The 26,698-nt window shown below is 36.3% G+C and overlaps 2 protein-coding genes and 1 long non-coding RNA gene across 18 annotated transcripts; 1 reads left to right on the top strand and 2 right to left on the bottom strand.

The window, feature by feature from the left end:
- Positions 1–3,724: 3,724 nt before the first annotated feature.
- LOC140792241 (beta-galactosidase 3) lies at positions 3,725–17,216 on the bottom strand. 6 transcript variants are annotated; one of them, XM_073143104.1, is made up of 22 exons: positions 16,868–17,216; positions 16,695–16,790; positions 16,488–16,600; positions 16,334–16,400; positions 16,143–16,235; positions 15,738–15,881; positions 14,420–14,508; positions 13,456–13,561; positions 13,278–13,365; positions 13,089–13,207; positions 12,465–12,629; positions 11,372–11,580; positions 10,235–10,344; positions 8,690–8,799; positions 8,227–8,334; positions 7,853–7,963; positions 7,300–7,511; positions 6,687–7,023; positions 5,109–6,417; positions 4,593–4,722; positions 4,346–4,389; positions 3,725–4,057 (listed from the first exon to the last, which is right to left on the bottom strand). In XM_073143104.1, the coding sequence occupies exons 1-19, from the start codon at positions 17,084–17,086 to the stop codon at positions 6,307–6,309; spliced, it is 2,607 nt and encodes an 868-aa protein (XP_072999205.1). In that variant the 5' UTR covers positions 17,087–17,216; the 3' UTR covers positions 3,725–4,057; positions 4,346–4,389; positions 4,593–4,722; positions 5,109–6,306. The 6 variants fall into 6 exon arrangements, with proteins under 6 accessions (XP_072999205.1, XP_072999203.1, XP_072999204.1 ...); XM_073143102.1 differs by having other exon boundaries at positions 4,346–4,722; XM_073143103.1 differs by having other exon boundaries at positions 3,725–4,389.
- Positions 17,217–17,619: 403 nt separating this feature from the next.
- LOC140792277 (uncharacterized) lies at positions 17,620–24,383 on the top strand. Of its 9 annotated transcripts, none has more exons than XR_012109733.1 (5): positions 17,624–17,806; positions 20,219–20,353; positions 20,627–20,720; positions 21,729–21,890; positions 21,983–24,383. It is a non-coding gene; the product is annotated as an uncharacterized lncRNA (long non-coding RNA). The 9 variants fall into 9 exon arrangements; XR_012109731.1 differs by having other exon boundaries at positions 17,626–17,806; positions 21,780–21,890; XR_012109732.1 differs by having other exon boundaries at positions 17,621–17,806; positions 20,219–20,720.
- On the bottom strand, positions 17,939–26,481 carry LOC140792276 (beta-galactosidase 7-like). 3 transcript variants are annotated; one of them, XM_073143165.1, is made up of 19 exons: positions 26,119–26,475; positions 25,038–25,133; positions 24,818–24,930; positions 24,402–24,468; positions 23,998–24,090; positions 23,763–23,906; positions 23,580–23,674; positions 23,027–23,135; positions 22,244–22,328; positions 21,974–22,092; positions 21,721–21,885; positions 21,363–21,544; positions 21,121–21,212; positions 20,826–20,938; positions 19,382–19,486; positions 19,018–19,125; positions 18,803–18,948; positions 18,365–18,674; positions 17,939–18,282 (listed from the first exon to the last, which is right to left on the bottom strand). In XM_073143165.1, exons 1-19 carry the CDS (start codon positions 26,293–26,295, stop codon positions 18,172–18,174), a joined length of 2,430 nt encoding a protein of 809 aa, XP_072999266.1. In that variant the 5' UTR covers positions 26,296–26,475; the 3' UTR covers positions 17,939–18,171. The 3 variants fall into 3 exon arrangements, with proteins under 3 accessions (XP_072999266.1, XP_072999265.1, XP_072999267.1); XM_073143164.1 differs by having other exon boundaries at positions 18,803–19,125; positions 26,119–26,481; XM_073143166.1 differs by having other exon boundaries at positions 18,803–19,125; positions 25,038–25,162; positions 26,119–26,239.
- Positions 26,482–26,698: the final 217 nt, after the last annotated feature.

Genomic DNA, 26,698 nt, shown 5'->3' with positions numbered 1-26,698 from the left:
CGATGAAACTCATTTAAACCTTGTACTCTGAAAAAGATCCAATCCATTTAGCACACTGACTTCTCATCAGTAAAAAGAAGAAGAAGAAGAAGAGAAATCTTAGCAATAGGAATTACTACACATACACCAATTCAATGTTGCACTGCTGCAGATGTCATCAGTGTGCAATGTTATTGGTACGACTGCTGACAACGTAGTACATGCAACAAACAAAAGCATGGGAAGTCATTAGACAGCCATTAATAGGGGATTAGGATCAACAGCTAATTCTTTCAAAGCTTCTGTTCAAGTCTTGATAGATTTGTTCTTGTCTTCTACATTGCAAACATTTTTGAATTTGGAATTAGGGCCATAGACTTGCATCTAATCTGTTACAATATGAAGAAAATTCCAAGGCTGATGACAATGATTTAGTACAATTCTGACGACATTGAGCAAATCTAGCTGGTTGGCTGACTAAAAAGATCAAAAGCAATTGTAGACCATAGATTTGTTGAGATTTTTCAGTCTCATTTCACATTACTATTAGGGATTCTCAACTCTATTATGATTTTTCTCGACAATGTCGGCAGGCGATGGAAGAAAAAGACATCAATGCCAATCTAATAAAAATCGATATAGCTCGATAATCAACTCAGCAGCAATAACAAGAAAAGATTTTTGAATGTTTAACAAAAAAGTTTGAGAGGATTATAGGAATTTTGTGAATGAGAGGTTGTATCTCCAGTGAGAGATGATCTATTATTAGTTTTCTTATATGTTTTCCCAACTAATCAATATAATTAATGGGAGGCAAAAGAACACAAGTCCTAATGTTTGTAAACACATATCATGACATTTCTTAGAACCCAAACCTAACAGATAGCATGCTATTTCTTGCAAGAAATAATTGTATTTTCTTATGAGCAACTCACACCATTATTTCATACTAACTTAAATGAGCAAACTTATATAATCTAAGAAATTGGATCGGCGAAAACAGCAAACCAGACTTCTAATAGTCTTGTCTAATATCAGTTCATGTTTCAGTGGTTCTACTGACTTAATTTTTTCAGAGATTTTTGGGTATCAGATTAGGGAGCTATCTAATCCTCCCCCAAAGAATCAGTTGAGACACATTAAAAAATAAAATAAAGTTGTGGTCCAAATAATAATGAAGCCATAAACATATCAGAAGGAACAAGCTAATGGGACAGCTGGTAAACCTAAGGTCAGAGATCCTAGATATTGTTTAAGAGTTAGGAGAAATGCTTTAGTTGCTTGAAAGCTACTTTGTCCCCTTGTTCCATATCATTATGAAATGCAACCACCAGAAAAAAGGAGTGAGAGATTGAAACTGATCAACATGAACAGAAAAAACACAGTACTCAATGAAGTGGACTGCTCAGCAATCAATTTTAGTTCAAGCAAGATTGAAGATGCTGGATATGAAATAGAAAAGGCTCTACTACTAGAAAGAATACAATGAAATGTGCATCAGTAATGGTTCCCTTCAGAAAATAGAACTAGTTCTGGACTACCTCATATATCAGCAGCAACAATATTAACTGCAATCGTCAACAGAACCATCTTGATGAAGAGACAATATATTTTTACATCAGAAATTAATGGACTTCACACTTACGATCAAAAAATGATCTGCGATGTATAATCATTGAGCAGCCAAGATTTACATAAATAAAATTACAGGCGAAGTTGGCATCCTTCAATCTGACCTTCAAAATTGACACTCTCATATTATAAAGCAAAATTCATCCTAACTACCTTCTATAATTAATCCGCTTCACATTAGATTTCTGGACAAACCTTGATGTGTGAGTCACCTTAATGTTATGGAGTGCATGTCTATGATGCCTTCTTGGGTCTGTCTCATTCATGTAAATTGCATGCCTACTAATCCCAACTCTAATTCTACGACTCCGAGGCCTTAGAGAACTCTCCATGTAAATCTTCCTCCGATCCCTTGATCTTTGAGAAAGAGATCTCCTGCATTTTACTGATCTTGGAATGTGCTCATATGATATACTCTCTTCCAAATCATCTTCGCTTGAACTTAAATAGTAGTCTTCGATATCTCTAATTCGATCTTCTCTCGCCCTTTTCACATTCCTCAGTTTAAACCAGACAAACATGCAGCCATACTCACAGGCAGAGAAACATGATGTCAAACATGCCCATAGCACTCTGCACATACCTCTACCGATACAATCACAAATACCAATTTTGTACAGAAGGTAGAAGAATAATAGCACTGCATATTGTAGGAAAGGAAAAGAAAAAGAAATGAGCCCAAATAAAGCAGAGATCAAGACTGGGAGCTCTGAGCACATTACATACAAACTTACCGATATATAAGAGAGCCAATACAGCAACCATCTTCAAAAGATTCGCAACACAAAAATTCTCTATATAGCAAATTAGATCCCATGTTGAACCACAAGCTGAACTGGGGATAAATGCAAAAGAATAATACGACTGAGGAATTTGTCTAAATTTGTGGTCAAATCCAGAATCTATTCGTAACAAATAATTCAACTGCAATTATAAGACACAAATCTGGCACAGCAATTAGATGTATATGGAGTGGCTTGTAACTAAAGGAAGCATGTATCGATCAAGCATTTCTTACCAAATTTTAATTTTGCAAAAGATTGTGACACTATCTAACTAAGAAGAAATGAGTAGCAAAAAGGAGGAGACGCCTTTAAAACTCCCCGACTTTTAAAATGAGTCATATAATGCAGTGCCTCTGCAATACCTGCAAGATTTGCCAGAAAGAAAGTCTAGTGGTGCTCCAAACAAGTCACCAAGAACTTTAATGAAGCCTGATACCAATGAACTAACAACGTTTCCCATCGAACCAACTGAAAGTTGTCACTTAGCTTCTGCAATATAACGTAAAAGGCAGGCTCAAATATTGCAGATTGAACACCATCCAAGCCAAAACATAAAAACAAAATCAAAATTTCTCATAAGAATCGGATCACAGAGAAGAAATAAGCCTGAGAATTATTATTATTATTATTATTTTTGTTGTTGAGAAAGTACACTCGGTTCTCCAGTTGATTAGGGAGAGATGCAACTGGGTAATTTTATTGTTAAAATTATTTTACCCTGACATTGAGATTGGGAAGTATTGACAAAGAACTGACCAGGAAATAGCAGGAAGAATCCAAATTGTTGTTGAGATGTCTTCAAGAAAGTTGTACGGGATCGGAAGATTTGATGTCTCCTTCGGCAATTGATTCGTTTGTCGAGTGAGAGCGAGAGAGAGAGAGAGAGAGGGGGGGGGGTTTGAAAGAGAACGGACTCAGTAACGAACGCCGCCGATACGCATTTACGCCGACCGATCTGGGCCGTTCCTCTAAATTATGACAATGATATAAAACTATTCTAAATTTCAAGCTCATGATTCGGTCGGTTCACCACCCAAATGATGTGCAAGTGAGAACAGTGAATTAATGCACGCATATTCAACGGTTCTCATTTTCTCTGATATATATATATATATATATATATATGTCTTATGATAATTTTATTCTCAATAGAGAAAATTACCATAATACGCCCTACACAAATTCATTAGGAGGCCATTTTTTTTAATGTGCTGAAAAAGAAGAGTGCAATATCAACATATCGTTTATAAGTGCCAAGTTAGGATCTTGACATTTACTTAAATAACTGTTAAAATACATGCTCTTAATCGTTGATGGAAAGAAAGACATTAAAAGAGAAAATATCCAAGATTTTATTTATTTATAATGGTTTCTCATCTAACACTTCATGTACAGTATCTTAATGCGTTTCACAATGCAATGAAATTAAAATATAAACCAACACAAAACAAAGAAGACTTCCAAACTCAACCAATCTTTAAAAAGAAATGCATGACCTAGTTAGGTAGAGCGCCATCTCATGATGGTCCGAAACTTGACGCCATGCATGCTTAAAAGTAAAGAGCAGTGCCGAAGGGGACGAAGGATAACTTTGATCTCGTGCAGTGGCCTGGGATCTGGGAAGTTCTTGGGATCTTTAGCAAAATTAAGTACCCCTGTTGCTGGCCAAGCCAAGGTGCCATACGACGTGATTCATCAATAAATTCATTCATATCTACTCCAAACTCCAAAACTCCAGTCCATAATTTAAGGAATCAATGTGACATAATGTGCAAGTGTGCAGCTACATGGTACAAACCATTTTTTAAAATCTTATATATATATATATATATATATATATATATATATATATATTAATGTTCTTTTCATACTTTTAAATGATGCATGCCATAAGACGAACTCAGATGAGAACTAGATGAACCTAGCTAGTAGATTGAGGTGGGGCTTGCCTGATCAAGATAGGGGAACTTGTGGTGCAGCTTCTTCTCCACTTCTGGATGTTTGGAGATCAAGTAGAGAAGTGATGAGAGAGTAAGAGTAAACAAAACAAACATGCAACCTTGTTCATTAACGCCAAAAATATAGAGCTCAAGTTATCAGAAAACACGATGGTTTCTATGTTTTATAAATATTCTAACAAGCTCCGAGTTTGTTTTGTTTGCCAGGTAGTATTAATGTGTATATTTTGTTTAGTACCATGCATGCAAGGAAGAGGCCCTTTTGGTGCAGGCTTCCATTGGTCATGGCCTCAAATCTTTTTAATTGCGACTCTTTGCATGGTCCTGGGTCTGCAACAATTACTATTGGCTGCCCTCCCATGTGGAACCTGAAAGGAAACAGCTTGTGGTGGCAAATAAGTCGAGCTTAGCTCGAATAAATTGGAACATAAATTAATTACATGCATTATAGAAGAAAAAAAAATGATCATTTCATACAGGTAAAAATTATTATTCCCATCCACTCCTTCCCGGAAACAAAATAGAAGTAGAGATAACAAACAGATATATGAACTATAACGGATCAAGATGGATAAACATATGAATCAGATAATGGACGTATTAAATATAATAGGGCATTATAGGACAAATAAATTAGCAATTCGATCTTATCACAAAAATGAGAAACATATTTAGTCCTAAAGTATAATGTTACTTGTAATATGACAAATGTACCAATCTATAGAGGTTATAAGGGAATGTGGTATTGATATACCTGAAGATTGGATCGTAAGTCTTGGCCATGGTACTGAGTACATCTGGTCCATAATAAATGCCCTACGAGTGGAGCAGTGGGAGGACCAGGCACCTTCTTTACTCCCCAATAGGGTGCATAGAACTATTTTAGTATACCAAGAAGCTCAAAACCAAGGCCACCAAGTAGGTACCATGCCTCCATTCCTCCAACTCCAAAATGCCCTGCTCCATTCGATATAGCCTCTTTGATGCATAGACTTCAAAAGTCTTCAAATATGTATATAGAGGACGACAAAGTGATCAATTATAGAGTTACCCAAGGTTCCAACACTTTCCTTGGAACAAACTCCTTGGAAGAGGGCAAGACATGGGTGATGGGTGGCTCCTGGCTTGTTAATTGTAACCCGCCATTATAGACCAATAAGCTACTCCGTATTCTCCAAAGAAGCTTATTGGTGATCAAGAATACATTTTCAATATATAAGAACTTGAAATTATTCCAAATTCTTATAAATTACATTTTGTAGATGAATAAAATTGATTGTGGTAGTTACTGCATTGGCCTCCGCATCACATCAATGAGAAGCGGTAGGTGAGTGGTTGAGAAATACTTAGTCATTAGCAAAACCTTGAAGGAAAACAGCAAACAAGAATGGAGCTGTCACGGCCTCACGGGTATCAGTTCTTGCCTCTTTGTCACTACGATGTGATTCCAACCCAGAACCATCCATTAGCTGAGCCCTCCTGAGAGGTGCAGAAGAAATCCCAGAGTACATGTTCCTACAGCTTAAAACAAATCCTGGGAGGTTCAGAAGAACGTCCCCATGGACTTCAATGATAAATCGTCTGTCTATTTATTCACCTCCATTCAATACAGTAGGAGACAATAAGTTGTGCAAGGAATAGATAGGGAAAAGCTTCATATAGAGTAGAAACATACAGATAAAATAGAATTAGAAGATTGCGTCTGAATCTTGAAAAAGGACGAGAAATATCCAGATAATTGAAAATTACTACAAGATAGTACATCAATAAAAAAAAATTGACGGGTCACTACCAGTTTGTACGCAACTGTGTGCCTATGAAGATTAAATTTAGTGATGAGCTCCCTGCCTCTATAGAGTATTTGATGCGCCTAACAAAAATTATTATGAAAAAGACGCCAAGTGATGGTTTGAATTATAGAACTGAGAGACTTAGCAAACTCCATCAAGCAACTAACCGCAGACTGCTTCAATAGCAAGTGATTTAGTCATGCCAGGGCATAAATCTCTTTCAAAGTTCTCTTTGGATAGTGAAACAGCACAGCTACTTACATGCAGACAGGCCTGCCGTACAGAAAGCAAACATTATTTGATGAGAGAATATTCCAGAAATACTAAAGTTTACTTTGTAAACAGTTCTTTTGGTAAGGAAGCTATTGGTGAAGGCATGTAATATCACCATGTTTTGGGTTAAAGTTTTTAATCACTTGGAGTGTTACTTTAGTGGAAAATAATTCCTGGACATAATTAAATTCACTTTTAAGATGATAGTTTGGGATTAAGGCACGTTACAGTTTGTTTTCAAGAATATTCAGCATAGATATAACCATTACCTTTTCAACTACAGAAATAGAGTTGGGATGATGGCAGCTTCCTCGGCGGTAGGATCTACATGTTCCATTAGGGTTGCCAAAGCTTGCAAATTGAATGGAAGATATAATACTGCCCTCTGGGCACATCAAGTGCAGTTCTGCTGCATCTCCGTCAGTATTTGTGATGTTCTTATCCCAGGACTCTAGGTCCTTGGAAGGATAGTCCTCTGATACAAAGCCACAGACATTTGTCACACGTCTTCTTGAAAACGTTATCTTTGTAGGGTCTCCACCTTTTTCTTCAAAAATAACAAGAGTGTTTCCTGACGGTTGAAACCAAGATCTTGGGACATGGTACCTGATCCACAAAGAAAACATATAAAACTATAATCCATTAGTCAATTATTTGAAGTCATGCATAGCTAAATACACCGGTAATAATTCAGAATGACTATTATGCAATGAAATAGTTCAATGGAAAGAATAAAAAAATTTGAAGAAATAAAAGCATGATTGATATGTAATGAAGAATTGAAAGGGAAATTGAAACTTCCTGCCCAATTTTGAGCAGATTGTTATGAAAAAATATTTTCAACACCATGATTGTCAAGTAGACATTTCTAAGGTTAGTTACCATCTCTGAGTTGGTTCTCCACATCCTGTCCTGCATTTGTCTGGGAAGAACTTTCCCTTGTAATTACAACTCGAGGTACATTTATCATATAAGGAACTAGTTATGGGCCAATATCTTCCGATAGCATTTCCATTTAGCCAAGCCTGGCCTTTACCCATTGATTGCATGTCAAGCCCAACTGGATCAATTCCTTTTGGAGGATCTACAATTACCTGCAAAATACCCCGATACTTGCAATCAATAAAAAATTCACCTTTAGAGATGAGAGGGCTTTCCAAGGAAAGAACATCCCAATCCACATCATTTTTTATTAGATGTCAGAAAGACAAAATTCACATACAACTGTGACAAAGTGAAAGATTGAACAAAATCACAAACTACTGCAAGTAGAAGAAAGAGGCCTGCCAAACCAATACATTTGGACAGGCATGGGGAAGTTCTCTTTCTGATCTTCACCTTGAACCATTCCTTTCATATGACAATTGGTGATCTAAGGTGGTTACTAATTCAAACTTATTTAGAGAACCAAACTAATCTCCCATGAGAATATCACCTTGTACCAGGTCAGAGGTTGATTCTTTGGCGGCTCAGATTTTGGTGTCCACTTTACATCATTTTGCCCATCTGACTTGAATATACTATGATGTTCCCCTTGCAATCCAATCTATCATGACATGCATTAAATTAACACAGGTTAAATAACAATATAATATGCTTGCTTTGATTTTCATTGCCAAAGCTCTGCAAAGAAGAATAAGTCTCAATCTAGAAGTTAAAAGAACTAGCTTAATCTTCCATCATAATGCCAAAACTCAAAAGACCAAAAGAGCTATAGAAGAAGTTAACGGATCCATCAAGCAAGGTACCATCATATTTTATAGACAAACTCATGTCAGGAAAGAAAACTCATACTTCAATCTAACATACCTTGTAAACCCATTTATTTGAAGACAAGTCCATGGTCCCATTTTTCAATCCAGAAATCTTGACACTTGTTAATCCTGCTCCTACCCATTCATAAAATGGTCCTGCATTCTTCAGAAACAAAAGGGGAACATGAAAATCCTCATTAAACAATAACAGTCTTCCTAGCATGAGGGCAAAATTACCGCTAACAATTACTATCATAGAGTAAGTAGTTAAAGGCAAATATAATGAATCCAATTAAATGTACCAAAACAGTAGAATATTAGCTCAATAGTAATAAATTGTAATTATGAATCCTAATATTTCTTTTCGTTCCTAAATTGCTGGAATGGGATATGAAATCTTATTTCTGTCTGCAAAGCAATGAACATAGACCGGTATCTAGTTCTTATTCATATAAACAAATATGGCTAGAAACTTCAATATCTGATTAATAACTGCTTTATAATGCATAACTACTTACTTGCAAGCCGACCGTCATGCTTAGAAAAGCAAGTTCATTCTTTCCTGGCCCCAAGTGAATTGGAGTTTCAAGCGTGAAAGTAGAATTGGAGCCACTTCCGGATGCACTGGCTAAAATGAAAGTTTTAGGACAAGCAGCATAATCATAAGGATTCACATACAAAAATATTAGTAACATAACATATAGTACTTCTAGTAAAGGTAATTCTGTATCTTGCGAGCACATATAAAAGAAAGGATAACTGGAACAAATAAGCATTAGTCCTATGCAGTGTTATGATGACTCCGGCATGTTTAATCTTTATTTTAACATATGCATAAACAAGAATATGTTCCAGATCTTTTAAATTCATCTTAATTTATAACATAAGGTTCAGGATGCGTATTTCATAATCCTAAAACAATATCAGTGAGAGATGGAAGCTTTACAGGAATGAAGGAAAAATTAATTAATCAAAGTCCTTATTGGGTTCTTATGCAATGCTGACACATTTGGCATGCTCAACTTATGCTAGGGAAAGGCAATCACCAAATGACATTTTAAAGCTAGTTGTGCTATAAAATCGAAAAGCCCGTGCGGTACGGTAATCAGTCTCCATTATCTTGGATGAAACCATTGCATGAAGCTAAGATGCAAGTGCTTGAGAAGTAATGAGGCCCTCTAGCTTATGCCATATTCATATATAGGTTGTAAACTGAAATAAGTTGTAAGGACTTGGTTGCCAAGTGTTGATGTGATTCCAGTTAGATTCACTAAGTAGAATCCTCTAAGTATCAATTTCAAGGTAAAATAACATTTCACAATTAGGCAATTACTAGTGTTTGAGTATAAAAATATAAAAACCATTGTTCTCAACCAGTTTAAGCTTTTAAAGTAATTAGTGAGTTAATATGATATGATAATAGAGATCCCGAGTTCGAAGACTGTCAAATCTATCTATCATTTAAAAATATCAAATCTCCACTTATTTAAGTTAAATCAGCTTCCTGGATATATCAAAATATCTCAAGTTCAAAAGTAAGCAACTTCTGCACACCATTCTCTTCAATAGAGGAAGCAATTATCACCATTCACATGCACATCAAGATCTTTCTCTGGGATATCACCAAAATCATAGCTAACAATCACGAAGGAGCCACCAACTCTAGTGCCATCATTCTCATCCCTCTTTTTATTCAAGTGTTAGAATACAAAATACAAAAAAAATGTTGTTCTCTAACGGCTTAACATTTTAGAGTAATTAATGAGTTAATAATTGTAAGAGCAAGAGCATGATGATCTGCTCCTTTACGCATAAAAGGAGAAGTCGTGGCACCTACACAAATGACACAATGAAAAAACATTATGAAAAGGATGATGTTGAATTCTATTTACAACAGAGAGAACTCTGACACTCCATTTAGTATGTCCTTTATGCAAAACCAGACTAATTTGAATTGTAAGATTTTGTGACAGAAAACAAACAAGATTCACAAAGTAGATACCACACGTAGTTCGTGCCAGTATTTCATTTAGGTACACATAAAGGAAGAGTAAAGAACTAACCTTGAAGTCTCTGATTTAAGAAAACATGGACAGCGTGGCCTTTTGATTCAACCTTGAGAATTGGATGGGTTCCATCACTCAAGAATTTTTCACTTTCATCAACACGCAAACTGGGGTTTGTAAAAATAATTCAAAGCCAACTATTAGTCTCTCAGTGTAATTGTAAAATCACTGTATTTTTGCACCTGAATAGTATGCTCTTGTAAACAGCCTCTCAGGATTACATAGTTTCTATTTATAGCAAAGAAAGCTGTGAGAATATGCAAGTCTCAAAACTTAATGGATGTACAAGAAGATATGTATATAAAATGTATCTATTTAGATTTTCTTTTCACTTGCCGGTATACTAAATAGTCTAATTATCATGAGGATTAGATTATTTAGACTGAACTGACCAGCAAGGCCATTCAAACGGCCATTCGATTGTTTGCATGGACACACAGAATTGTCCGTGTTTCGGTGCACAAACGAGTTCAAACAATTCCAGAGGAACTAGATAGTTGCCATGAGCTTTGCACGACCCTGAGGGCATTTAAATGACCTGATGAATCTGCTATGACTTGAAGGCTTATTTGCAAAGATATTTATACCCTTCAAATCTTTCTAGGGTTTAGAAACATTACAACATCACGAAATAGAGAAGATAGAGGTGAAAGATTGCCGAATAGGTCCCAAGAAAGGGCTCTTGGATTGGATTTATCTCTTCATTTGGTATCTTCTCTACCAAATCTTATTACTTTTTGTCTAATAATTGTGAGGGGATCGTCTTGCTCAAGGATAGTTTATTCTTCCTATTTGGATGCTATCTTTTATGTTAGAGTGAGACTATCGTTGATTTGGAATTGAGGTTTGAGTGATTTATCTCCACATGTACTATGTTTTATTATAGTAGACCGTTTAGTTGTGTTGGTTATATTTGGTTTGCTTGCACCATGTTATTCTCGTCTATCTCTATCCTGTGATTGTTGATTTGAATAGCTTCGCCTTTGCATAAACATAATAATACTAATATTTCCCCGGTAACATTATCCTTGAAATATACTTCCATGGTTTACTCAGAAATTAGACTAATATGATAATCACTACGACAAACTAAACAAATTGAAGGATAGATACGCTTCCCAGAGCTAGACTGACCTTGTTGTGTACCAAAGATAATCACTGGAGTCTTTGGTGGTATTAATATGATCTACAAATCCATCTTTCACAAAGTCAGGTTCACCCCAAATACCAGCCTTCTCGACGAAGATGCTCCACAGAAGAGATGAAGAACCTTTCTGTTGAACACCTACTGCTGTCTGCAAATTTTCTGGTACCATCTCAATTGCAGAAGTTTGTGATTGGACCTATAGAGAGTGGTTCCACATTATCGTCCACCCGAAAAGAAAAACTTTAACAATAGTCTGAGAAAAACATGATTAATATAGCAAAATAATTCTTATCATATCTAATTGTGTCAGCTGCTAGCCGGCTAGTTGTTATGACTTATGAGACACGATTTCTCTTCAGACTGTGCCGTCTACAAATCTGTAAATGAAAAGCGTATTATCTATGTACACATGCAGATTTTATGATAAGCTAATGAGTAATAACTAAGCTTATATCTATAGAGGACTTTCTTGTCCATGAGCAAGCAAACTGAATGGTCTGACAGCTGATTAGATCAATGATTGCAAGTTTATCATGACCCCAGATCACCTTAACTGTTTTTGTTAAAATATAAAAGATAAAAAAACTGTTGTTTTCTAATACCTTAAGCTTTTTAGGTCAATCGGCTATCTAACATAGTACCAGAGCAAGGAGATCTTGAGTTCAATTTCCTTGTCAATTAAATAAAAAACCCCTCCGCCCATTTTAGTCAAGTCCAATTTTTACAAATAGTTCTTAAGCCTATGAAAATGTCTCAAACCCAAAATTGAGGGGATATGTTGACACTAGTATGAAGGGATGACTGATGAAAGCTGACCGACGTTTACATATAAAAGATAAAACCACCATTAGGTCAACTGGTTATTTAATAGGTCTTACTTTAAGAGACATTCTTGTGCAACATACTAATCAAGATGCTAATCACTTGAAGGTTCAATTTGATTTACAAAGGCAAAACAACAAAAATGTAGAGACTGCAACTATTCTCCCATCTTGGGATAACTAATAGCCAAAGAAAGCAATGCATATAAAGTATTGACAGTGCTACAGATGAAAAGGAAAACAAGAGCAGTAGAGACACCTTTGCAGTATTGAATACCACGTTCTTGCAATCTGGCAAGATACTAACTGACCAGGCAGGAAGATTATATGATTTGTTCTGGAAAACGATCAATTTGTCCTCTTTTTCATCCATGTTAGCAAGGAATGCGGCACACCCTCCTGAGGAATCTGTGTAAACATTGGCCTGCACAAGCAAATAACAAATGAAAACAGCATGAGAAGAGCTTGATCCGGCAGAGAATAATATGCGTAAAAAAAAAAGGACATAAAATAATCTATAAAGAGAGGTACAACAGAATGTAGACTAAGATATAAATGCTAAATCTCTAATGGACTCAAGGGAGCACAATGGAGGCAGTAAGATGAATGAGCACAGAAGAGGAATACTGAAATGCTCTATTTGTTGTTGAGTTCCTATTGTGTCCTTCATAAATTGCAATCACCAAAACCGGAAGGTCGACAAAAATACAAATATCTTTTAAATCACCATAAGTACATAAGTTAGTGGTTCTACATAAAATGAAGGCATAACATAGAACAAGATTAAAATCAGAACTATATATATGAAAAAAGAAGATATGTTACATGTGGTTTCTTGTAGACTTGCTGAGGAGTTGATATTAAGTGTAGAAAACAAGTTCACCTCTTGAAGAGGACCAAATGAAAGTTGTTTTGACTCGCCATACAATAATGCTTGCTCGCATAATTTAATAGATTTATGAAGCTCTTTCAGGTGTGCCCATTTTGGAAGCCTGATCAAGCCTGAAATCAAATTATTAATTTACTAAGGATAGAAAAAATAACATCCAGAAAAGGAGAAAGAGAGTACTACCATATTCATCAATTGGTGCATCATAATCATAGCTTGTTGTAATAAAGGGTCCCCCAGAAGTGCGACCAAAGTTTGTTCCACCATGATACTTACAAAAGGATATTTATTAAAGATAAGATTTTTATACCAAGGGGCACCTCTATACACCAAAATTTTATCAGTAGTCAAAAAAGTATACCATATAATAATTCTGAACACTGCCGCCTTTCTGGAAAAACCGAGCAACAGAAAATGCAATATCTTCAGGTGGTCGATGTGGATTTGTAGCCCCAAAAGTTTGAAACCTGGTAGCAAGATTAAAGAATCAAAACATAGCAAGGATTATGAAGAAAATAGGACCTTAAAATTAATATACATAAATCTGACATAAAAAGTTTAAGCTTTCCATTGTGACACATTCACACTTTGGATGCCTCTGTCACTATAGTACCAGAAGTTACAGAGTCATGCTGGCTATAATTGAAATTGGATTCACAGAACTAGGTCAGATATGGAGTCACCTAAAACCCTCAAATTTTCTAGAAATTATGGAACTAAAGATATAGAACAGAAAATAAAATAAAAAGAGAAGCAACAGTTATAAAAATTACAGGACAGAGCACTCTTAACTCTTAAGGATTTACAATCAAGTTCAAGTTAGTTATTGAAGTGCTTTAAGAGAAAGAGAGCAGTTGGAACTGCAGGGATTAGGGGTGAAAGGCGGAGTGCAGGTTGACAGAAAAAGAAGAGGCACAAAAAGATTTATCTTCCCAGACACATGAAAGGAAAGTTAGTGAATTGTTTATGGTGCACAAAAGAAAGAAAGTACAGAGAGGTGGCAATCAAACACATAAAACTTGTAAAAGCCTACATACTTGAATTAGTCAGCCAAATTTAAAGTTCTGATATTAAATTAAATTTTCTTCTGAGGAAATCTGTCAAATTCAAAACCTTGAAAGGATACTTATTACAGAGCTAAGGTACTTTACCAACTTATTAATTGAAATTCTACCTCAGTTATGAAGTAAGATATTAGATTATCAGTTCATGAAGCATAGGAACAATAAGCATTAATTAAGATATCCTATGTTATCATAATAAAAATAACTAAGCAAGGACTTAATCTGGAAATTTGAGTTAGCAAAGGAAATGTATATAATTACCATCCAGGCCAATTCTCTGTCCAAATCTTTGGCTTGTTTGGAGAATTTGGTGCAAATTGATCGCAGTAGAATGAATTGCAAGTATTAATCTAGGTATTTAGGAAAAAAAAAAGAAACAGTTAGCAGATCTAAAGTTGTATCTGACCTCTGCATAATACCATAGAACTCAGTGAACAATGTTTAAAGGTGATCTCTTAACATATAAATATGGGCATCAGTGAAAAATGCAAAAGAAAGAAAAAGGAAAAGATTTTGGCTAAATGATGTAACCTGAAGTTTGGCAAAATCAATATGAAACCACTCAAGTTTCAGCAGTTTGACTTTTGATGAGAATATTGTACCTTCAGCATCTCCGTTCACAAAAGAAATTTTTTTTGTGCTAAACTCACTAACTACTTTAAAAGTTTAAACCGTTAAAGAATAATCTTTTTTTAATTTTATATTCTAATCCTCCTCCCAACTTCTCTAAAAGGTTAAATACTTAGAGAATGATAATTTTTATATTTTATATTTTAACACTCTCCCCTTATTCCTTCGGGATGCACAAAAAATAAATTTAACTTAAATAGATAGAGGTTTTATATTTTAAGTAATAAATCTAGTAAGATTCAAACTCAAGACCACTGCTCTATTACCATGTTATCTCACTAATTATTCTAAAAGTTTAAATTGTTAAGAAATGTGGTTTTATATTTTATATTCTTAACACCTTGAAGTCCATATAAAATTACATTTTGAGTCTTAAATGCTAGTTAATCAGCAACAGATGATTAATAAAACTTCAGTTTTACAGTTGACTTTGATTTTGAAAATCTGAATCACCCTGAAGCATGCAATGAGAGGTTGCAGTCGTTGTGTAGCAACATGAAATTTCTAAACATTCTTACATATGTATAGCATTGCAAGTAAGTGCTGTTGTGGGTATACTCAATTAGAACATTGACACTACTGTTGTAGACAGACTATAATTTATGAAATTGACTTTGAAGAATTTCCCCACCAAGGGTGTAGTCTGTAGAACAAAACTGTCAAATTATGGACTATGGGGCAGCCAAGAAATAATTGGCACAGTTTGACTCCTATCATATCTTAATCCTTTATCTTTAGGACTTTCGGCTTGTGAATTGAGCCTAAAGTTTATATATTAAATTTATTGGTTGAAATGCAGCTGTCCATATTATCTTTGTTCAAAATAACTAACATTAGCTCTTGGCCTCTTGCTCTCTCTCCAAAATCAACCATCTTCTACATATAAGGCCAAGTTCCCAAATTTCGACTTCCAGTCTCATACTAAACTAAAGCACATTGGAAAACTTACCACAGGATCGGGGGCATCATATTGTTGACACATAATCCAAGGCACACCTGTATCTTGGGACAGAGCCATACTGGCAGCCCACATTGCATACGGTTTTCCTCCATCTCCATAGACTCTTTCAATGTCTCCATATTCATTTTCAATCTGCAGTGCATCAGACAAGCTGGTGATATAATGGCCACGATTCGAAGTCCAAAATGATTTTGTTATATATATAAGAAAAAGAGAGCATATCTTGAGAAATTTAATGCCGGACAAAGTTTTCTGTCACTAATAAGAGATCAGTAAACAGTCATAAACGACATACACGATTATTGAGAGTCTTCAAGAACCACAATACTACAAGGACTTAGGCTTCTACAAACTGTGGAATTTCCAATTAAAGAACGTGATTAATGCACTTGCCTGAGCCAAGATGATATGGCCACCCTGCGGTGCGAAGAACTTCTCTTTCTTCATCATTTGCACTACATAAGTCGTGAAGCTCTTCATATGACTCTATAACCAAGAAGCAATAAACCAACTCGGCTATCAAATCCATGTCATAAGTTTTCAACGAACACCACAAAGATGACAAGTTTCTAGATTCTCCACACCTTGAAAGGTTCACTGCTTGTTCTGAACACGGTTCCCGGTACATAATGCAGCCAAACCGGTACCCCCCTGCATAACCACAAAAAAAAAACAAACAAATTCACAGAACCTAGCTCCCTCTACCAAAAAATTGAAAATATCAACCTATAAACCAACCCAAAGTTCCACTCGGCGGCGACAAACGGCCCGATGCGGAGGATCATATACAAACCAGCGTCGCGGACGATTTGCGCAAACTTAACCAAATCAAATCGATCCTCGAAGTAATACTAGAAGAAAGGGATAGAGAGAAAGAATCCGATCGAGATCAAGAAATGGAAGCAGGGGAGTGGATTAGTAATTCCAAAGGAAGTTTGAACTCACATTGCCGGGAGAAAGCTCGTGGCCGTTCCAGAAGACGTAGGTCTCGATGCAATCGACGCCGCCTTCCTTGGCGGCTGCGACGAGTCCTGGCCACATCTGAGAGGAAACCCGATCAACAAGTTAGAGAGAGAGGAGAGAGAAAGGGAGAGAGAGAGAGATGCAGGAAGGAGTACGGCGGGGACGCTTCGAGGATAGTGGATGGAGGCGGAGATAAGGAGCTTGCGGCGGCCGTCGATGAGGAGGGAGCGGTGGTCGTAGGTGACGTTGGAGGAGGAAGAGAGGGAGAGGAGAGAGAAGAGTAGTGAGAGGAGAAGGAGAGGGGAGGAGGTGAAGCGCTTCTTGGCACTTGAAGCCATTGGCGTTGTGGCTTGTGGTCTTGCTACGCTTTGCATCGAGGTGATGGGTTTATAAGAGGAGTGAGTTAGAGAGAGAGAGAGAGAGAGAGAGAGAGAGAGAGAGAGAGAGAGAGAGAGAGGAAGACATGGATGGAGCTCCGTCTGAGTGGAGCAGTGCACTGCAGTGCACATACATGGGAAGTTGTTGGGTAGTATCATTTTATTACTGGAGAAACAACCAATGGGTTTATCGCGCGGTAATTGTACGGAAGAAAGGAAGCAGAGGCCAATATTTATGCGACATGTTGAGGTATACAGATAAGAGCCAAACAAAATTTCCCACGTCATGTCTCAACGGTATCTGCTGTTCGAAGAGGCACAGCAGAGGCGCACCGAATGGTAGATTTGAGCGAGTTTTGGCGCGGACGGCATTGGACGCTGCAGCGTGACGAAGTTTTTGGACTTTATGCACACATGGTAGATGGATGAGACGCGCTTTACGGGAAAGCGGGGCCCACCTTCGACCACAGGGATAAGGCGGACGTGTCACGATATTAGTGGGACCAGAGGTTTGGTCTCAGGTCTAGGACCCTGCCAAGCCTGCTTTGCGAAATATTCTATTAATTTTAGCTTCTAGGATTCTGCCATGGCGGACGTGTCATCTGATCCATCGTCCTGTTCGACGAAATGTTTCACAGAGAGTGAGAAAGAAATCTCTAAATCAGCGATCTACCCAATGGAGGAGCAAAGAGATGCGAGAGTCTCCCATTAACAGAGGTAGATGATGTCAAATATCTTGTCTTCTAATATCCTTCTCCAGTTTAGACCAATTAATCCACTAGCTTTGTTTTTCCTACTTAATTGTCTGATCCTTTATCATTTCATACCTTTTTATCAATGCAAACACTGTTGAAAGAATGAGAAACGTTTATTTCTTTAGTCAATGTTGTTGAACAACAAAACCTTGGCATGCGATCGGCCAGATACATTTATTTGTTTGATTGATGCTTCCGCGGTTCCTTCCGGAGGTTTCTTTCATGTAGCTGGCTTTATTAATTGGTTTTGGAGAATCTATATGCTGTAATTTTGTGTCTTGTTGTGAAGTTTTCCTATGAAGGTATTGCTACTCTAGGATCTAGAGATCAACTGCAACTTGCAACAACCAACAGAGATTTTGCAGCGCCTGGACATGGGTCGCCTCCAAATGTCGAGGCCAAAACAGGGATAGAGCAGTTAGTATTACCTAGGCAAACCTGTCACAGGATAGAAAAGCACCAGTTGAAACTTTTTAGGACTATAACATGATGAGAACTTAAGAGAGTTTTAAGAGGTTACCTGTTCCACAATTGATTTGGATGCAACTGAATGGCAACTACCAGTGCTGTAGTTTTTGCAGTCACCCGCAGGCTGTCCATAGCTTGCAAATTCGATAGCAGCAATGGTTTTGCCTTGTCGGCACTGAAGATGCACACTTGGATGTGCAGTACTTGAAATTAGGGATGGAGTATCGGATTCATGCACATTACCACATACATGAGCAACTGAGATGGTGTTCACTGTGATTTGAAGAGGGTCTCCACCCGTTTCTTCAAAGAGAACAAGAAGATTCCCAGAAGGTTTCAGAAAGGACCGAGGAACATGGTAGCTTGTAGGGTTGCATAGGTGAGGAAAATAAATGGAGTGAACTCATCAGATGAGGCAAGAAACTTCATTAAAGCTCAATATGAGAAAGAGTGAGGTAAGGAACTGGAATGATAAGAGCTCTCTACTTACAGAGATTGAGATGGCTTCCCGTTGGGAGTTTTGAAGGAGACCCAATATCGTCCAATGCTTTCTCCATTGACCCACACTTCACCTTTTCCCATACTTGTAAGGTTGAGTGCCACTGGATCAGTACCAGAAGGAGTATCAAATGTCGTCTGTGGAGAATAAGAAATGGTGTCAGCTACTAGTTCAAAGCACTGATAACATGGTTGTATATTATTCACCTTGTACCACACAAGGGGTTGACTGATAGAGTTCTCACTGGATCTCCATTCCACCTTCTCTGATCCTTCCTGAGAGTAGATTTGTTTCTTTTCTCCCACTAAACCAACCTGCGTTTTTTCTTCATAGATCAGATTTAAGCATTCTATGTTGTAGTATCTTTCTTTTTATATGAACAGAAAAAAATATTCCATCTCCCATAGAACATGTTGAACAGATGATTAATTGAACAAATGCAGAAAGCCATTAATTAGATTATTCCAGGAATAGACTACTATTTGTGCTGAATGTTTCTCTATGATCTCTATTATGGCAACCAGCTGTTTACAAATTTCTGGAACCTCCTGTATCAACAACCAAATATACCTGGTAACCCCACTTGTGATCATTGAGATTTTTAGATGCATTCCCTGTCTGAATGCTCACTCTACTAAGTCCAGCAAATCTTCTTTCAAGGTAAGCCCCAGAGTCCTACAAATAAATGGATCAGACATCAAGCTGTGCATATTATGATCTGACACGCACTAGTAGACCAAAAGAAGAAGAGTCCTATTCTTGACTGTTATACCATTATTTATCTTAAATTTACATGTTAGCATAACTTTGGTATTTGTATGATTTGACATAATTGTTGTTTGGGTAACTTGAAAGTTCTGTATAGACAGGCTTGAATTAGTTCTGCTGCTGCTGCTGCTGCTGCTGAGATGATATTTTCTACCCCTTTTTACCAGCCAAACCTAAGGATTTAAAATATTTGAAAACGAAAGGCAAGATTCACATTCTAATTTGTAGGATCTCAGAACATTTTATATGCTAATCTTTTGCAGCAGGAGCATAGTATCTGATAAAGGACATTTCCCAAGACAGCTGATTTGGGTAGAGTACCATTTGCATCTTACAAGTTGCAAGATTTTTCAGTCATCTTCTGATTATGTTCTAATTGTTTTCTAATAGTACACAGTGTCCTTCTGATCCTAGCTGATAAATTCAAAGAAGGAAACCTAACTAAGCATATACTTTTTGTCTCAAAAAAGAAGTGAATTGTTAGTGTAAAAAATTATGAGTTTTATGTTACTTCAATGATTCTTTCTAGAAAATCCTTAAGAGACTTTTTTTCCTCCAATACCTTCTGTTAATGAATGAAGTGCAGCAACAAGTTTCAGAATTCAGATTATAGGAACTTCATCTCTTTTGCTTTAGCAGGGCTCATACATCTGTTGGAACATTATTTTTTCTGGAAAAGAAATAAGAAGTACAACAACAATCATGCCTTTAGTCCATGCATTTGGGGTCAGCTATATGGAACTGTATTTTCCGTTCATCTCCACTTACTCGGAGGTTTGTTTTAGATAATGTTGAGTCTTTTCTTACTAATTCTTACACCAAGTCTTCGCCTTCCTCTCAAGGAACCTTCTATGTAAAGACATAAGAAACCTTAACAAAATTATTGAGAGGTTGACCTGTAAGTTCTATCATCTGGAGAGACCTCATTCAGTAAGAATGATTGTGGTTTTGAAATTTTTTCTCGAATGAGCATAGCTAATTTGAGGATTCCCCTTCATGAGTAAGCATTCATTTATTATTAAGCCTTATGCAAGTCATTTGTTATAGGTATATATCATGCAACTTGCTGGATTTAGGCACTGAAAACAGGAGTAAGCATTGCTCGAATGAGCATAGCTAATTTGAGGATTCCCCTTCATGAGTAAGCATTCATTTATTATTAAGCCTTATGTAAGTCATTTGTTATAGGTATATATCATGCAACTTGCTCGATTTAAGCACTGAAAACAGGAGCTAAGATTCATACCGGTGACCCAACCATGACACTTAGTAATGCGATTCTGTTCTGCCCTTCCTTTAGCGAAATGGGTCCCTCCAGAACAATGACTGATGGTCCATCATGACTTCCTTGCACACTTCCTAATAACATTGTGAACATAGATAAATCCAGCATTATTCATTCTATATGAGAAGGGTACTCACAAAATGGTAATCCTGTAGATTACCAAGCTTTTTCGTCATGGAGGAAGAATTTCATCAAAAATGTTTTAACATGTATATTCTATTTATTGAATAAAATATTGGACAAAGTAAGTTACTACCTACAAATTCGTTGTTAACAAAAGCATGTAAGACGTGTGCTTTTGACTCGACATGAAGTACATGTTGACCACCAGTTGATGTCTGGTTATAGCTGCATTCCAGATAGTTCTTTCAGAAGAAGGTAAACAGTGAAAAATGATAATCTTTTTGACAAGTGCTGACAAAAACTGCTATAATTTTTTGGTAAATGACTATACCTATTATCTGAGAATTTATAGAACTATAGTATTTCTCATCCTACCTGACAGTGTACCAAAGATAATCTGTTGCATCTTTTGTTGTTGACATTTGCTCAGACAGTTGATTCTTGGTAAATGTAGCGCTTCTGACATCTGCAATTTCATCGATGAATTCTACCCATTTCTGAGCATCTTTCAGATACTGCACTGCTTTTTCCGATCTCGAACCATATTGAGCAATCACCTTGAAACCATATTGAGATAAAAAAAAAATATTTACTGTAGAAATTGAAATGATAATAATGATTTACTTATGAAAGAGTTAGTGGGAAAAACAACTGCATACATCACAATGCCAATCTTTAACTTGATAAATCAGATGATTTTCCTTTTTAGAATTGAACTTTCTTTGTAAATCACCTTTGCAGTGTTGAAGGCTGTATTTTTGCAATCTGGTAGAATACTGATTGATTTGGCAGGTAAGTCAAGCGTCACATGATGAAATTGGATATTTTCAATATGATGCCGGTCGAAGTTTATGATGAAAGCTGCGCACTTCCCAGTATTTGTTTGAAAAACATGTGCCTGTGGTAAGTTATGTCATATCACCAGGTATCCACATTTTCATATTTATGGATGGTTATCAAAGGTACACTTGGTCATGAAATTTCACCTCTTGTAGCTGGCCAACTGAAAAATTACTATATGTTCCCCAAAGTAATGGCTCAGAAGATAGCTTCACTGCAGCATGCAATTCCCTAAGATGCTCCCATGTAGGTTGCCATATCAAACCTGCAGGAGGTATCGCATATCTACATTCACTTTTATTATATGTATTATTGCACTTGTATTGACAGTTGAATAGGATGAATTTTTTGCTCGGAAGCATTTATCATATTCAAGTCAATGAAATAGAATGAGTTTTTGCTAGACAGAATTTTACCATACTCATCAAGAGGAGCTTTATCATAGTAGCTTGTTGTCACAAATGAAGAGGCAGAGTTCCCAAAATTTGTGCCTCCATGGTACTGCATCAAATCAGCATTGTAAGAGTCATGTTCATGTATAGTTAAGCATAGCTTTTCATTTATGTCATAGCTTTCAAATCCTTATTGGGAACCTAGGAAAGTCAGTTGATTCAAGCCACTCGTAGGCAGCTCATTGGACTTGACTGTGGTCTCAACCAATCTCATTTTATTTAGCTCTAGTTACTTTTGAATTGTATGAATTTGCTCTGTAAATAAGACGAAGTTCATTTCAAGTCGAGATTAGTTGCTCTTCCGTGGTTACCCCTAAATTTGTACAGTATTTGATATGTCTATAATCTGTTTTATTTTCTTGATCCAGTTTTATTTTGAGTTTCAATCTGAAGGTTTCAAATATTAAAGGTATCATTTTCTGCTGTACTTTTTATTGAGTTATCTCAGTTGCACAGTATGTCATATGCACAATATTTGAAATAAAAGCAGAAATACTTGCTGATCTATTTAGAGCAACCTTACTCTCCTGAGAGTGGGCATTTGAATAAGCAAATATGATACAAAAAAGTACAATATATTCGATTACCTGCTCCTATATTTGCTTTCCTTTTGCTATGTTTTATCACTAGAGGGACATCTTGCCCATGTTATTCTGATGAAATGTATTGAACATCTTGGTAATGAAAGATGAATACGCATTCTCAACATGCAAAAGATATGCAGTTAAAGTGTAAAAATAATCATACCATGTAGTAGTTCACAAAGCTTCCTTTCTTCTTTGCAATAAAAAGTGCAACAGAAAAGGCTATTTCTTCTGCAGACCTAATCCTTGGCTCCTTACCATACACTTGATAGCTGCATGAAAATATAGTCAGCTACTAGTTTCTTGTGGTATTTAGGCATCATCTAACAATATAGAAAACTAGATAAACAAGGAAATTTTTTGTAGTAATATATCAGGTAAAAGCTGCATCTTTTGATTTTCTTATTACATTTCCAATATGTCAGTTTGAGAAAGATTAGATATTGATGTTAGAAAAGTAACTATTATTGGCAAAAATCATTAATCCCAAATATATGAATTTCATTTAATTCCACATTGGAATAACAGGAATTAATTTCTAAATCAGATCCTTTTAAATAACATTAAATTGTTTGTTTTTAAGTAATTATCGTTTGAGACATTTACTCCACAATGAAAATAAACACAAACCATATTGCATATAAGGTTGTTTTCAAGGTGTAATAGAAATATGACTATCTGAGAATCATATAGACACATGAAACTATTCAACATACGCTTGCGTCCAATTTTCGGTCCATAATGCTGGCTTATTAGGTGAGTTTGGCCCTACAAAGGTTTCTCCGCATACCAATCCATTGCAGGAATTAATCTGCAGGTGAATTGCGATGTTATGAAGTTTCAAAAACTCAAATTGGCAGTTCTCAGTAGACATGAAAAGGGCAGTAATGAAGACTGACAACTGGGTCTGGAGCATCATCTTGCTTGCACATCATCCATGGAACACCAGTTTGAAGGCCCACAGCCATTGATGCTGCCCAGTGAACATAAGGCGGTCCTCTCTGATGGAACGCACGTTCGACCATTTGGTACTCGTTTTCAATCTGCATCATAATTTTTGTACATGTAGGTTTCAACAAGTGGACCTCAGATACATAACACCAGTTAGTTTATTCTGTTTGATCTTGGTGACACCTGAGAAATGATGATTGGGCCTCCTTGAGGGTAATACAGTCTCTCAGACTTCATCATATCTACTATCATTGCCACAAATGTTTGCATGTGAGACTGCATATGAAGTAGTTAAACTTGAGACACCCATTAAGAGAAAAATAACCAATAAGGAAGACTTTACTGTATAGTTAGTTCTACATATAAGAAGAGTTACAAGTATGATTATCTTGTCATCACTCCAAGGTTGAGGTAGCATGTGAGTTCTTGGCATTTAGCAATGGAGAAGTGAACATATTCTTTCCTGGTTTTTCTTTGTTTTTATGTTAAACCGCAAACAAGAATGGTTTGTAAATTTGGTTCATTATTGCATCTGAAGGAATCCATAAATTTGCTTTAGGTTGTAATAATTTCATGCAAGTACTTACCTTGAATGGTTCATTATCGCATCTGAAGGTAATTCCTGGGATGTCACGCAACCAAAATGGGAAGGCTCTGTAGAAGTCAATATCAGAGCTTTAGAAATACAAGTAATAGCAAACTGAATAAATGTTTCAAACTTGTCATTAACTCCTCACTATATATTTCTGAAACCATTGTTTGCTATATGCAGTAATGGAATAAGTTATATGCATCTTGTCGTTCTTCGAGATAAATAGCAGTGATCATATTCCCATTATTATGTTTTCCATGTTAGAAATTTTTGAATGGTTTAATGCTTGGTTGATGTATGTATTTACTGATACAATTAGATGAAAGCATTAACATTGTACTGTATCCACCTGCCTGTCTACACTTGCACTAGTATTTGATTATAAATACGGCGGAAATTATTGATTAATACCCGTATTTCCATTCGGACTCGATGAAGGGACCGAGCCGGAGGCTTACATAGAGGCCTTGAGCTTGAACTTCTTTTATAAACCTCACAAGATCATATCTTCCTTCAAAGTTATACTGATCAACAGATTACAAAAGTATCTTATTGAACAGAAGAAGAAGAAGAAGAAATAGAAAACCATCATCTTTGAAGGAATGCTTTAATAACTTCACAGAAGACTTGCCTGTCCCTGGATGGGCTCATGAACATTCCAAAACACATAAGTTTGGATCACATCCAGCCCACCTTCCTTGGCTTTAGCTATGAGGGATGGCCACATCTGTCAATTTTTTTGCAGTTCATCAATGCCTTCATCAAATAGCTAGGAGTTAAACTTCCTATCTGAAAATTTGTTAGTTAACTTTCATTCTTGCAGAAAATTTAAGCAAGTGAATGATAATCCTTAATTAGTGTGGATTCTTAATCAAATCTTGGTTGAAGATTATCTACAAATTAGGTCTAGATAAGAGCTTACAATATCAAGAATGAGGCAGAAACCAATATAAGAGAAATAAATAAAAGGGTTCTTTTACGTGTATACCCTTCAAAAAACTCTTATCTACTTGTATGCTCCTCTAAAATTAATATTTTCATGTATACCCTTCAAAATATATGTTACTTGTATAGATACCCACCTCGTTACTTTTCAAATTAAGTTTTAATAATTTAATAGAAAAAAATAAAAATACCCTTAACTAAGAAAAATTTATAAAAACTAAAATAAGGATAGTTTTATCTTTTTATGCCTAATTTTTTTAAAATTTTAATGGTTAATTAACTCCAAGGGATATCTGTGAAGATATAAGATTTTTAAGGAGTATGTACCAAAAAAATCATAAATAAAATGCTTTTAGAAAAATCACTGCAGAATCAAGAACGAATTAGTAATATGGATTAAATCCTATTCCATTTTATATTCCTTATAAGATTTATCTTCCTTATTCTTAAGCAAGAGTTAGTTGACCAGAAGAAGAAAAAAAAAAAAAGCCTTGGTTGACCATGAGACAGACACATGGCCATAAAACAAGTTGTAATAGAACCTGACCTGGATTAAGATAAAAACTATTCACCAACTTGTTTATGGCCACTTCAGCCTTTCTTAGATTATTCCTTTAGAAGAGCAAGGATGACTCGCTAACGCCTTTTGAAAAAAAAATTCCAGTTTGATCAGCAATTGTTCTTCTAGTCGCTAAGATCTCATTTGCCTCTAATTCATGATAGAGTTCAATGTTCTGAGAGAGAGAGAGAGAGGATTAGTTACCAACCTCAGGAGTACTACGTGGGTAATGAATGGAACCAGAAAACAACATCCTCCTCGTCCCATTTACGATCAAAGCTCTTCCATCATACGTAACATCTCCTCCTCCTCCTCCTCTTACTACCTCCATTGAAGCCCACACCACCCATCCTATCACCAACACCATCACCATCTTCAAACCCATCTCTCTTCTTCTTCTTCTTCTTCTTCTTCTTCTTCTTCTTCTTCTTCTTCTTTTAAGAATGAATGCAAGAACTCCACCAAGCTTGCTTATGTACACTGTGTCACAGTATACATCCAATGCCAGATCTAGCCAAGGAAGGAAACACAGAAAAATATACGTATATATCTATGGATATAGAGATATGTCATATGTGTGCGGATTAATTTGCGGAGAAGTAAATGATACGGCTGTGATCTAATAAGGTGGTTTGTTTCCTTCCTTTCTGGATCTTTGCGTGCTGCTTTGGACTCTTTTGCTGGAGATTTTTTGCCGGATTTGGGAGGGGGAAACTTTAACGGAATTCGGTGGTGCTCTTGGGTTTGCCTAATTATTCCCTAACGAATTAACGTACTAATTATTTGAT

This window comes from Typha latifolia, chromosome 7 (assembly GCF_019914945.1).
Source record: "Typha latifolia isolate L0001 chromosome 7, TyphaL0001v2, whole genome shotgun sequence".
In the NCBI taxonomy this organism is placed as follows: domain Eukaryota; kingdom Viridiplantae; phylum Streptophyta; class Magnoliopsida; order Poales; family Typhaceae; genus Typha; species Typha latifolia.
Note: the sequence above shows the minus strand (reverse complement) of the source record. Positions and strands in the feature narration are given on the sequence as shown.